Below are 12,146 nucleotides of genomic sequence, written 5' to 3'. Positions count from 1 at the left end.
TCATAAAAAAATATCTGCCGTTCGGAGTCGGCTCAAAATTTTAGGTTCCTCCATTCCGCCGGATCATAAAGCGCACCAAATAGTCACACGTTGAGGATAGAGAGGCTTTTCAAGAAAAACTCTTAGATTTTCTGAGCCCCAGATACGACAATTTTGCTTGTTGACGAAGCCACCGAGTTGGAAATGGGTCTCATCACTCAAGATGATTTTTCGATGGAATTCCGGATCATTTTCATGCATTTCAACGACCCAATCAGCAAAAACAAGACGTTGGTGATGATCAGCCGGCTTGAGTTCTTGTGTTAACTGGACTTTATAAGCCTTAAGACCCAAATATTTATGCAATATACGGTGTAATGACGTTTGACGAATGCCTAATTCCAAAGAACGACGAGGAATGGACAAACCTGGGTTTTCTTCAACACTTTCGGCTACAACAGCAATATTTTCGGCTGTTCTTGAGCGACGTGCACGGGTTTTATACTTCACATCACTAACTTGACCCAACAGCTCGAATTTTTTCACCAATTTCTGTATTGTGGTCCGACAAGGTGCTTTACGATGACTCAAAAATGTTCGAGTTTTACGAACCGTCTCTGCCAAATTTTCACCATTTTTATAGTGATTATAATTTTAATAATTTAAGTGCGTTGTTTAAGCGTGTATCGTTCCATTTTTATTAATGGCGTAGTTTCTATTGTCAATAATCAAAAAATGACAGCTTCTCAACTTGTTGATCTTTGTCCTTCGACTAGGTGGAAAATTTTCCGTAAGGATCTTGGTTTACGTCCCTATAAAATACAGTTCGTGCAAGAATTGTAGCCAAATGGCCATGGCGTTAATAAGCCGGATATATATTCAAAAAATAAATGCCATGAAAATGTCTTTTTTCCTTGTTCCCTCCTCTTGGGAGGCCCTATGCCTCGACAAGACTTGTCTTACATTGGTTTCGTTAATCTATTTGATATCTCACAGCGTTGGTGATTGCCTGCCGAAATTGTCTACCAGATTATAATAAAAAAATTCATTCCAGCAATATGTCTGTTTTGTGTTATCATTTTAAGTTTTCAAGCACTTAAAAAACACCCGATATTATGAAGACCCTCCACTACAGGTATATAGTGCTTAATTACGGTACGATGATGCATGCTCAAGTGCCCGAATCAACTGGTCGTCCAATCAGTCATTGGCTATAAAACCGACAGCAAGAAATCACCGTAGCCAAATGGGTTTGTGCGTGAAAAACCAAACGATAAAAAAAGTTTTTTTCTAATAGCTGTTCGGCGCCCACTTCGGATAAATTCTGATATCTCGATAATGACTTAACAAAACTTGCCTTGACGCATGATAAAAACTTCGCCCACTTTTTATATGTTAAGACTAAATTTCCATCCGTCTCTCTGTTTTTCCTATTTTACTTGTTTATTACTCTAATTACAATTACAGTACAATTCAATACTCTTTTTTTTTATTATTTGATTTGAAAAGTCAATGTGTAGTGGTAACTTTTGGGATAGTTGTTCAATTTCTTTAACTATGCCAGCCTTCGTTATTGGTTTCACAAAAATTAGTGCTTTCTTAAATTCAAATGTAGGTATGTAGGAACAAAATATTTACTCACTTGAAATGGCAATACATGACATCTATTGGGCACACAATATTCCCTCTGTTATTCGAATATATCGCCAATACCATACCCTCCAGGGCATAACGAATCGGCGAAAAATACGAAAGCATACGCATAAAGCGGGACATGTGCGTGAGTAGTATGAGAAATCCGGAAAATATCAACATGAAGCTGCTCAATACAGCGCCAAAAAATGTGCCATTCTGTAAAGAAAAATTTTGTGTCACAAAGTCATAACGGTAGTTACAAGGTGGTGCCAAATATGTAATTTAACATTAATTTAATATATAAAGCTTTCCATCAATAAAACAAATACACAAAAGCGAATAAAAAATAAATATACGTACTTGTAATAAACTTCTCAAACGAATGAGGTGATGTAATGAATTGTGTAAAGAAAATCAACATTATCAGAACTCTTATCTCATGGAATTTTATTAGAACCAGAAATAGCTGAATGCAAATAAATCCTCTTCAAACAATGTTTTAAGACTACTACTAGCCACAGCCCGTTACATTTTTTGCGCTTAATGACATATTATTTATAAAGGGTGGTCCAAATAGAAGTTAAAAATATATTAAGAAAAATTTGTTTGTATATTATGATTCTATTAAAAATATAAAAGTATTCCTGGGACTCCGCAGCCAATGAACACTGTTGACATGAAACATCAAATGATAGGTAAACAGTCAATGGCAAACCTCTGAGTATGTTTCAGCCATTAAAAAAACTTCTCATAAAAATCATCAGTCGTTCGGAAGGGCATACAACTGTAAGTCCCACAATTTGTAGGACAACATCGAATAATCCCGAAAAATTGTGTAGGGGGAACATGTTGGTCTAATTGGTTGATGGATTGTATGGCATGTCACATTATTCTGCTAAAAATCAAGGATTGCCTAAGCTAATATTTTTAATTTCTTTCTACAGTAAGTTGGTAATCAATTATCGTAACAATTAACAGCTGGAGTAAACAACCACATGAATAAAGCTGCATGAATCTCTGGATGCTTACGCAATCTAATATGGCGAAATAAGCATCTAAGTTCAAAAGGCAATTCCGAATTTATGAAACATGCGATCGACCAGTTCTCATCTATGCTGTTGAAACCCGAGCAGATACAACTGCAGCACAACAAGCAGTGAAGAATGTTGGGATGGCGACATTGCGACCAATCACAAGACGTACTCGTAGAGTTCTTATGCGGAACAGAGAGATTAGAGGTATACGCAACACATTGTTAGGTGGAGCCGAATACGAAGAAGGGAATGGGAACATCACGTGCTACACTTGCCCGAAATTAGATTGGCTAAATACGTAATAACGGGAGAGCCGATGACTTCGAGGCCAACCGGGCGCCCTCGCAAACGCTGGAATGGCTTTTTGACATTCATCTCTGTCAATAACAAATATATTTTTTTTAATACAACATAATCCAAACAAATTGTATCTCTTGTACAAAAATTGTTGACGAACAGGATTTAATCCTATAATAAAGAAAAAGAAGAAAAAGTTGGTAATCATACCTCAGTGCGAAGGCATCGGCCATCATGTAAGCGTCTTCCAACTTGAAAATTTTATCTTGTTAACAAAACACGCTGAGTTGAAAATATGTCAGTTCAGAAAAAATGGGTTTTTGGCAATTTAAACCCATCTACTGAGACGTAACAGCAAAAGAAATATCGGATATTTTTTTCTAACTGCATGAGAACTATCGATATCGATAGCTATGGTTTGATAGCTGAGAATGGCAAATGGTGTTGACATTTCTGTTCAGTAAGGTTTGGTAAATAATCGAAAAACGTTTAACGCCAAAAAAACGCTTCCAAATGGTGGAAATTCACTTTGAAACAAATAAATCTTTGCTGGAAGTGAAGCCGTTTATTCAGAAGTTAAATGACCATCGTTTGCGTCACATTTTTGCTGATTGAGCTCATTTAGATTTATTATTCATATTTATTGGAAAAAGTAGCCAAAAATTGGACAGATCGAATAGACCATGTAACTCGTAGCCATGGTGGACATATGCCGGACGTCATATGCAAAAAATTTATGACATGACATTATCTACCAGATTATAATAAAAAAATTCATTCCAACAATATTTCTGGTTTGCATTATAATTTTAAGTTCTCAAGCTTTTGAAAAAACACCGGACATATTAGACTTTTTAAGTGAATATCTAAGGTTCTTTGTGCAAAATTCTTATCAAGCTGGGGCATGTCCGATGTTGCTGCTTGAAGTTGTAAACTACACAAGTGGGTTTCTCGTCGGCACACACCGTACAATGGTGACCGCGAGCCTTTTTCACTAGCAAGCCAGTCTCATAAAATGCTATCTTTTTGCTTTGAACAAACCGCAAAGCGGAAATTTGGACCAGGGGACTAGACAGTGATAAAACACTTAATTCAGTGTTCAACATTTTTTTTAAGTTTATCAGTAAAACATATACACAGTAATTATGACAAGCTTTGATGGAAAATACAGTGGCATTGACGGCATCGTTTTGGCTAAAACTTCGCTTGGGCAACCAAGTTTAAAATATTTGCGTAACATTATTTAAGCATGAAAAGTTTTATAATTTATTGATTATTAAAACAACTAATTAATTAGGATGTATTTTGTATTTGAATAACACAGTTGTCGTATAAAATGGTTAGCAATAGGGAAGTGAGGAAAATGTTTAGCTTAACACATTGTGCTTCAGGACGAAAAAGTTATTCTTAAGAAGTTTTCTAAGACTTCCATTGATTTTGCAGGGCCTTGTAGGGCTGTGCTAAACTTTTGTATTTAATTATCCGTAAAAGCTCAAGTTTGATATTATTTGTACATTTAGTTATCGGATCGCCCATAATTTAGTTCTTTGAACTTCGAAAATATCTACTTACCGTGGGATTTAATATAGTGCCGATCAGCACACCGAATCCATCAGCACATATCGTTACCACCACCGCCGACAGCAAAAATTTCACATACCGTTCAATTTCGTATGGCTGTTCAGTCATAAAGTAGGCGATTGTGATGTACGCCGTTGAGAATATGATCTGTGAAATAGAAAGATCGTTAAATACCTTAAGATAATTTTAGTATTTAACTTCAAGAATCATAGAATAGAAGATTGCGCTATCTTTTTTGGTTTGAGTTTGACAGCAGCTACTTGTGCTGTCAAAAATGAAGAGAAAAAATACACATCGCTTATTTAGATATTTTATTAAGAAATTTCGGTGGACTGTTTACGCAACTTCTGATTACTTTTGGTTATATATTTATTTTTGTTTTTATTTCTTTATAGTTTTAGGCGCATTTCTGTGGAAGTGGATTGAAAAATTCCCTATAGATACAAAGTTATGGTAGAAAATGTAACTGCCCGTCGATAATTTAATGCGCATAGGTGCTGTTGAAAGTTTAAACTCGTTTTTCCCGAAACTACTTTTTCCGGCAGGGTCTACATGATAACTCATACAGTTTTTAATATTTTTTGATACGGTTTTTTTGTTAATATTCGAAAGTGTTTTCTCCATAGTCTGTCGAGCCGGATTTTCGATATTTTTATTAAACAATTTTATTAACATAATTAAAGTGTGACATTTGTATCGCAAAACGCATACTTTTTTTAAATGCCGTAAACTGCAAAATTTTTCGAAATTCAAAAATCCGGCTCGATAGACTATAACTACAACTTAATTTTACAAGATTTTTTTTACTTTTTACAGATCCATCAACATTTCAAGGAGAAACGATGCAGACCGTGGAGCAACTTTTTTTCATTGCACTTTGATTTTTTATGTATTAATTTTTGTAAAGAAAAATTAAAATACATTTTTTTTTAAAAGTTTAAGTACTAATAAACAATGTATAAATTTTTTTTATTTTTATTTCTATTGTTATCCCTTCCAGTTTTTATTTTAGTGCATTTTTGGCGCTGCTGGACGTATGTTTATTTAATAATAACCTAATATGTTTTTTAGAATAAACTACTAATTACAGTTTATTTCACAATTTTACCCAAACGTTTACAAATTTGTTTATCATTTGAATGTGATTTCGGCATGTCTTCTTTGCCCCCTATTCGTACTGTATCGTTTCTGAAGACAGGGCAAGTGTTAGGACGCAATTTTCTATTATTGTATACCATTTTTGATTTCCTCTATTTAATTGTTATGGGCATACAGTGTTGGAAAAAATACAACTACAATTTTTTTATTATTTCTATTATTTTTTCCGAATCAAATTTTAAAAATATAAGATTTATTAAATTTTCGAGAATTTTAAAAGATCAAAGATTTTGATTTCTATGAAAGTTCATAAAATACCTCAAATCGAAATATGTATGTGAAAAACCCCAAGGTCTATTATTTTCCCCAACACTGTATATATTGGTAGATATAGAACTTTCTGACTTCCAGTCACGCATTGACGGGTTCAGCTCATTAATTATTACAAATACTTTACACGTACATGCACTGGCGTAGACGATATTAGAGTTGCCATATAATAGGTTCTTAATTTGTACCAATTATTGAATGTTTCCTTTTTGACTATGTTGATTTCTTGGGGCACTGTAACAAAAAAAAATATCATTGAAGTAATGTTATGTTATGTTATTTTTATGCTTAAGCCAACGAACTATATGCAGTATATATTATTTGTGAAACAACATCAAGACGCCCACCACAAATAGGAAGAGGAGCTCGGCCAAACACCCAACAAAAGGATTTATGCACAAATTATACGAGGTGTGTTCAAACAGTATCGCGAATTTTGAATTTTCGCTGGTTATGTATATTCGACTTTCGATTTTTGTGTGGCAATATGTTGGTACTCATGTCTCTCACTCATACAGACGAGTTCGGCTATTTTGAATGTTCAGTTAATTGTTGACAGCTGCTTTGCTTGCACGTGTTTCGGCTCGTCTTCGATTTTTGCCTAAAGATGGATCAAAGAACCTGTATCAAATTTTGTGTGAAAAACGAAATTAAGTGCACGGATGCATTCCGAATGTTGACTGTGTCATATGGAGAAGCTATTTTTGACCAAAGCAACGTTTATCGGTGGTACAAAAGAAGATGTGAACGACGAAAAGCGTCAACAACAGACGAAAAAATTGATGAAGTGAAGAAAATGGTATTGGCCAATCGTCGAATCACCGTTAGAGAAGTTGCTGAGGACCTAGATATATCGATTGGTTCGTGCCATTCGATTTTTTTCAATGATTTGGGCATGAGACGGGTCGCCGCAAAATTCGTACCAAAACTGCTCAATTTCGACCAAAAGCAGCGTCTCATGAACATTGCTAATGAGATGTTGGACTCTGTCCGCGGCGACCCAAATTTGCTCCATTATGACGTGGAAACCAAAGCTCAATCATCTCAATGGAAGCTGCCGCACGAACCAAGACCGAAAAAAGCGCGCCAAGTTCGGTCGAATGTAAAAGTTTTGCTTACAGTTTTCTTCGATTGAAGGGGCGTTGTGCGTCATGAGTTCTTGCCACAGGGTAAAACGGTCAATAAGGAATATTACCTGCAAGTTATGCGCAATTTGTGGAAGAAAAAAAATTGGCTCTTGCACACTAATTATGCCACAGCCACTGTATTCCCCAGATCTGGCCCCCTGTGACTTTTTCTTGACGAGATAAAGACGGCATCGAAAGAAGATAAAAAAATATTTTTTTGAAGTGCTTCGAGGATTGGAAAAACCGTCGGCACAAGTGCATAATATCTCATGGGGATTACTTTGAAGAGGACAAAATATAGGGTGGGCCATGAAAAATTTGCTTTTTGAATCGGCTATAAAAAAAACAAACTAATTAATATTTTTTCAAACTTTTTTTTCTTTTGAAGATTGAACATTGTCATTTATGAATGAAAAATAATTTCGTTCAAATGACTGTCACGACTGGCTTTACAGTAGGCCATTCGATCAACCCAATTTTTAAGGATATTTTCGTTTGTTTGGGCTTCAATTTCATGAATGGTAACTTCGATTTCGTGTTTTAAAGCAACAATCGACTCTGGATGGTTCGCATAGCATTTGTCCTTAACGGCTCCCCACAAAAAGTAGTCCAACCGGCTTAAATCACAGCTCCGAGGCGGCCAATTGATATCGGAATTTCGGCTGATTATTCGGTTTTCAAAAACGGTAGCCAAAAGTTCGAGTGTAACTTTGGCAGTGTGACAAGTTGCACCGTCCTGTTGAAACCAAATATCGTCCATGTCATCCTCGTCAATTTTTGAAAACAACTCGTTGAGCATGTCACGGTAACGCTCGCCTTTTACTGTAACCGCGGCTCCTCGCTCATTTTCGAAAAAAAATGGCCCGATGATGCCGCCAGACCAAAAACCGCACCAAACAGTGACTCGTTGTGGATGCATTTGCTTCTCTACAGGAACGTGTGGATTTTCTGAGCCCCAAATCCGACAATTTTGCTTTTTGACGTAGCCACCGATGTGAAAATCAGAAAAAAAGAAGAAGACTCACCACTTTGGAAATAGGCTTTCAATATTTCCCAATTTTTTTCAAGCGTATAGCGTCCATTTCGTAAATGTCAAACCTTTAAGTAAATTATGAACACATTTGACATGTCATTTGTGTTACCATTCTCAAAAAAATAGGTGGTTCAAAAAGCAAACGCTACATGGCCCACCCTGTAGATATTAATGAATAAATAAATTATTTTTGAAAAAAAAACACAAAATTCGCGATACTTTTTGAGCACACCGCGTATATGCATATACATATATAAAAAATAAAAAAATAATTGGCGCGTACTCCTCTGTTGGGAGTTTCTCCGAGCTCTTCCTCCTATTTGTGATGTGCATCTTGCTGTTGTTAATATTAATTTCTAAGAAAAACCAAAGCATCTTTTAAAACTAATTTAAAGCTATTCAAATCTTCAATTTGTATAGTTATAATCGCTTATACTTACATCTCAGTAGGCTCGGCATCATAGTCGTGTACCATAGATATGTATTGTGTATTGTAAATGAACCTAAATTTGCTATCTGTTTAGTCGCATTTGAACCAGAGTCGCCATATAAAAGGCCTATCAGAACTGCACATACAATATGTATAACCAGTTTTAAATAGGTCATCGTCTGTTCGGATTAGCAAAAAAGCAAAACAAATATGAAAGTTATCAGCAAATATTCTTCATCTTTCGCCTCCCTCTTAATTTTCATTTCTGTCTCACTTCACTTACCCAATCTCTAAAGATCTGCACATGACAACGATCAATCAACAGCCATAGGCGCACCCATTCGGGCGGCGGGTAAACATGTTTAGTAACAACCAAAGGTTTTGTAGCAACCACTATCGATGGTGAGCGTGACTTTTCCGCTACTCGCTGGGATTCTGACAGTTTGACAATTTGTACACCATCTAAGCCGTCTAACTGTTGTGGATCCGTATCGTAATCATAGAGCCATTTGCATTGTCTGGCGGCGATTGCCAATTCATCGATGTGATCACCATAATCCCCATTGACGCATTCCAACACTGGTGGAGAAATTAAAGAAATTAAAAAAATGAAAAGTAATTCGTGGTAATAACGAATGCTCCTGAATTGAAAACTATTAGTTTTTATGTATTTTTTTCCGCATCCGTACATTCCTCTTTTTCATTTTGCCTCAGATACATGCAAATCCACTCAGAAAAAGTCGAAGTACACACTTAGATCGGAAAGAAGAAGACGATTGAACTAATTAGCTAATGGGCTCGACGAAATATTAAATTGTGTTGGGCAAGAAGCTGAAATGGAGAGAAATTCTTCCCAACCTGCCAGCAAGTGATAACTCATAAGAGTGGTCAAATTTCGTACTATTTGTTAGTACTTCGAAAAACCAGTTCATTTATAAGGCGTAGTTGTGTCACTCGCTTTGAACTAGCCGTTTACTAAATATTTTTCGGATTTAGTGTAGCTCTGCGGGTAATTATAAGGCAAATTTATGAGGCAAGTTGCAATAGAGCTCTAGCGTCCTTCCCGATTTGAAAAAGGAGTTAAAGCAATTATTTTACGTGTGCAATAATACCTCTTCGAAAGTAGTAAATTAATGTAGAACTATTCTGAATGAGCTGGTCAAGCGATATACCAAGAATATTGTCTTAGTCACACATCCATTCCTGGAAATTGTATCGCGTATTAATTCACTAGCTGGTCTCAAATCAGTCAATTGTGCCCAGTATGTAGGCATCCTTTTATCCTCAACCACGCTCTAGATTAGGTCGACCTCCATTCACCACATAGGCCAACAATAGATGGACCTCAGAACTAACTAGGTACTAGACAGTTCTGGCCTAGAATAGGTGGAAACACTTCTAGATCCCTCGTGTATCTCGACCAGCGGGCACTGCCTAATAGTGGGAAATGTTTGGGGTTTCCCTCTAATGACTTCTGGCCTAGCTGCAAAAGCTCTTGATAAAGCGTGCAATCGCTGTATGCATTTTTACTTCTTTGGATATCTGGCAGGAATAGAACTCGCAACCATCCGTACTAATTAATCGTTTATTAAAGAGATGAAGTGACTCCGCCATATTAGGGACCTTAAGTCCACACAGGTAGTATCGCAATAGGCCTCTAGACCTAGGTAAACCTGTTCTCAAAACCCTCATGAAGCATGGCAACCATTGTAACTTAATGTACTTGACGTGTAAAGTAGACCTTATCACCAATGGCTGCAGCTTTATGACATGAACAGGAGTTATATAGGGTTATTCAATAGGTGCGCTTCAACTTTTTTCCGATAGGGAGGGCGAACGACGCAATATTTTTTATTTTTCGCTTGTCATTTGTAAACTTCATTAGTATACATTTCATCATGGAACGCTACACACTTGAGCAACGATTGCAAATCGTGCAAATTTTTTATGAAAATAATCGTTCTGTTGCTGCTACTTTAAGAGCATTACGGCCATTTTACGGTCCATTTAACAAGCCGTCCCGTTTTGGGGTTATGTGAAGTCATTGGTCTACAGTAACAAGCCGGCGACGATTTGTGAGCTCAGAGCCAACATTGAACGGGAAATTGCTGGAATTTCGGCCGATTTATGCAAAAGAGTGGTCAACGATTGGACTTCGTAAAACGTGCACGCGGTGGTCGTGCAAAAGAAATCGAATTCCATACTTAAATGTATATGTTCAAACTCGATAATAAAAGAAAAATTAGTTAAAAAAGTCAAACCGTTTGTGTTTTATTCAAAAAAGTTCAAAAGTTGAAGCGCTCTTACTGAAAACCCCTATATCTTAGCGGCGGAGGAGCTTTTTCACGGCAGAAATACACTCGGAGATTTGCATTTCCTACCACGGGGTGACCTTTTTTTTATCAATTAGTGTTTCACCCATCAACCCACCCGGCTGCGTAGGACGCGATATACGAATAAAATGCTTTTTTGTGTGAAAAGAAACCACTTTATGTACCACCCTGTTGGTGTCACAAAGTGGTTAAATACACAGATGTTCGCTTAAGACGCACTGACAACGTTATGAGTTCAAAGAAAGAGTACGAGACAGAATGTTACAGAAAAAATGCTTCCATCCAGTCAGTGTTCTTTAGAAATTCTACTCTATAGAAATTAGATTTGCATTTTCGTAGAGCTGCAGAAGCTCTATGGGCGATGAAGTAAAATAAATGATTTCGCATCTCCTCCGTAATTCTACGACTCTGCGTGTAATTAAGTCTCGAAAATGTGAGCTTTTATTTGCAAATAAAAAATTAAATAGCAAAAAAATTAGAGCGCTTATATGATGACACTCACTAGGAATGATCAAAAGAAGGAATAACTTCTAGATGCGGGGTTTTCTTGGCCTAAATGCGTGATTACCTACCTACCTTCCTATAACTATTCCTTCACAATTCACACCTTTTAAAATTGCTTGCTGTAAACTTTCTAAATTTTTATTTTCGCATTTTATACTCACAGAAATCTGCTGGGTTATGATATGTTGGGCACTCCAAACCGATCGTTTTCAGAAAGTTAATTGTATTCAGCGGCGTTCCCTGATACGTACAATACCCTTGACTCAGCACATAAATTTGGTTAAATAAACTGTAAATATGTGACGAAGGCTGGTGTATAGTGCAAACGATTGTACGGCCTTCATTGGCCAGTGTTTGAAGTAGCTGTATGGTATCGGCAGAAGCTGAGCTGTCCAAGCCGCTGAAAGTAAAAAAATTAGAGAAAGAAAAAATTTAGAATGCAATAAAATAAAATATGGAGTATTGTATATATTTAAGTATGGAAAAAGTGTGACTGATATTAAATAAATAGCATTAGGGTATTACGTTGTTGGTTCATCCAAAAATAGCACAGCTGGGTTATCAATTAATTCTAATGCAATTGATAAACGTTTTTTCTGGCCTCCAGACAAATTTCCAGCGCGAGTATATTTAGATTGTGATAGCCTCAGGGTGTCCAATAAATGTTCGATCTGAAAATGGGCATAAATAATAAAATTAGCTGCAGAATGTAAACGTTTAGTTTTAATATCGTTCCGGTGAATATTTTCGAAGTTGCACGCAAAT

General features: G+C 36.4%; 1 protein-coding gene across 10 annotated transcripts in view; it reads right to left on the bottom strand.

The window, feature by feature from the left end:
- The window catches only part of LOC128865240 (ATP-binding cassette sub-family G member 1), a 91,030-nt gene that overhangs the window by 3,884 nt on the left and 75,000 nt on the right, over positions 1–12,146 (bottom strand). For all 10 annotated transcript variants that reach the window (XM_054105365.1, XM_054105368.1, XM_054105369.1 and 7 more), the window contains exons 5-11: positions 11,907–12,052; positions 11,543–11,781; positions 8,828–9,123; positions 8,555–8,723; positions 6,088–6,188; positions 4,518–4,673; positions 1,622–1,830 (exon numbers count right to left, since the gene is read on the bottom strand). In XM_054105365.1, coding sequence (XP_053961340.1) covers positions 1,622–1,830; positions 4,518–4,673; positions 6,088–6,188; positions 8,555–8,723; positions 8,828–9,123; positions 11,543–11,781; positions 11,907–12,052 — 1,316 coding nt within the window. The remainder of the gene's footprint in view (positions 1–1,621; positions 1,831–4,517; positions 4,674–6,087; positions 6,189–8,554; positions 8,724–8,827; positions 9,124–11,542; positions 11,782–11,906; positions 12,053–12,146) is intronic.

The sequence above is a fragment of the Anastrepha ludens genome, chromosome 5, assembly GCF_028408465.1.
Source record: "Anastrepha ludens isolate Willacy chromosome 5, idAnaLude1.1, whole genome shotgun sequence".
Taxonomy (NCBI): Eukaryota; Metazoa; Arthropoda; class Insecta; order Diptera; family Tephritidae; genus Anastrepha; species Anastrepha ludens.
The sequence above is the reverse complement of the archived record's forward strand: the minus strand, read 5'-3'. Positions and strand labels throughout refer to the sequence as shown.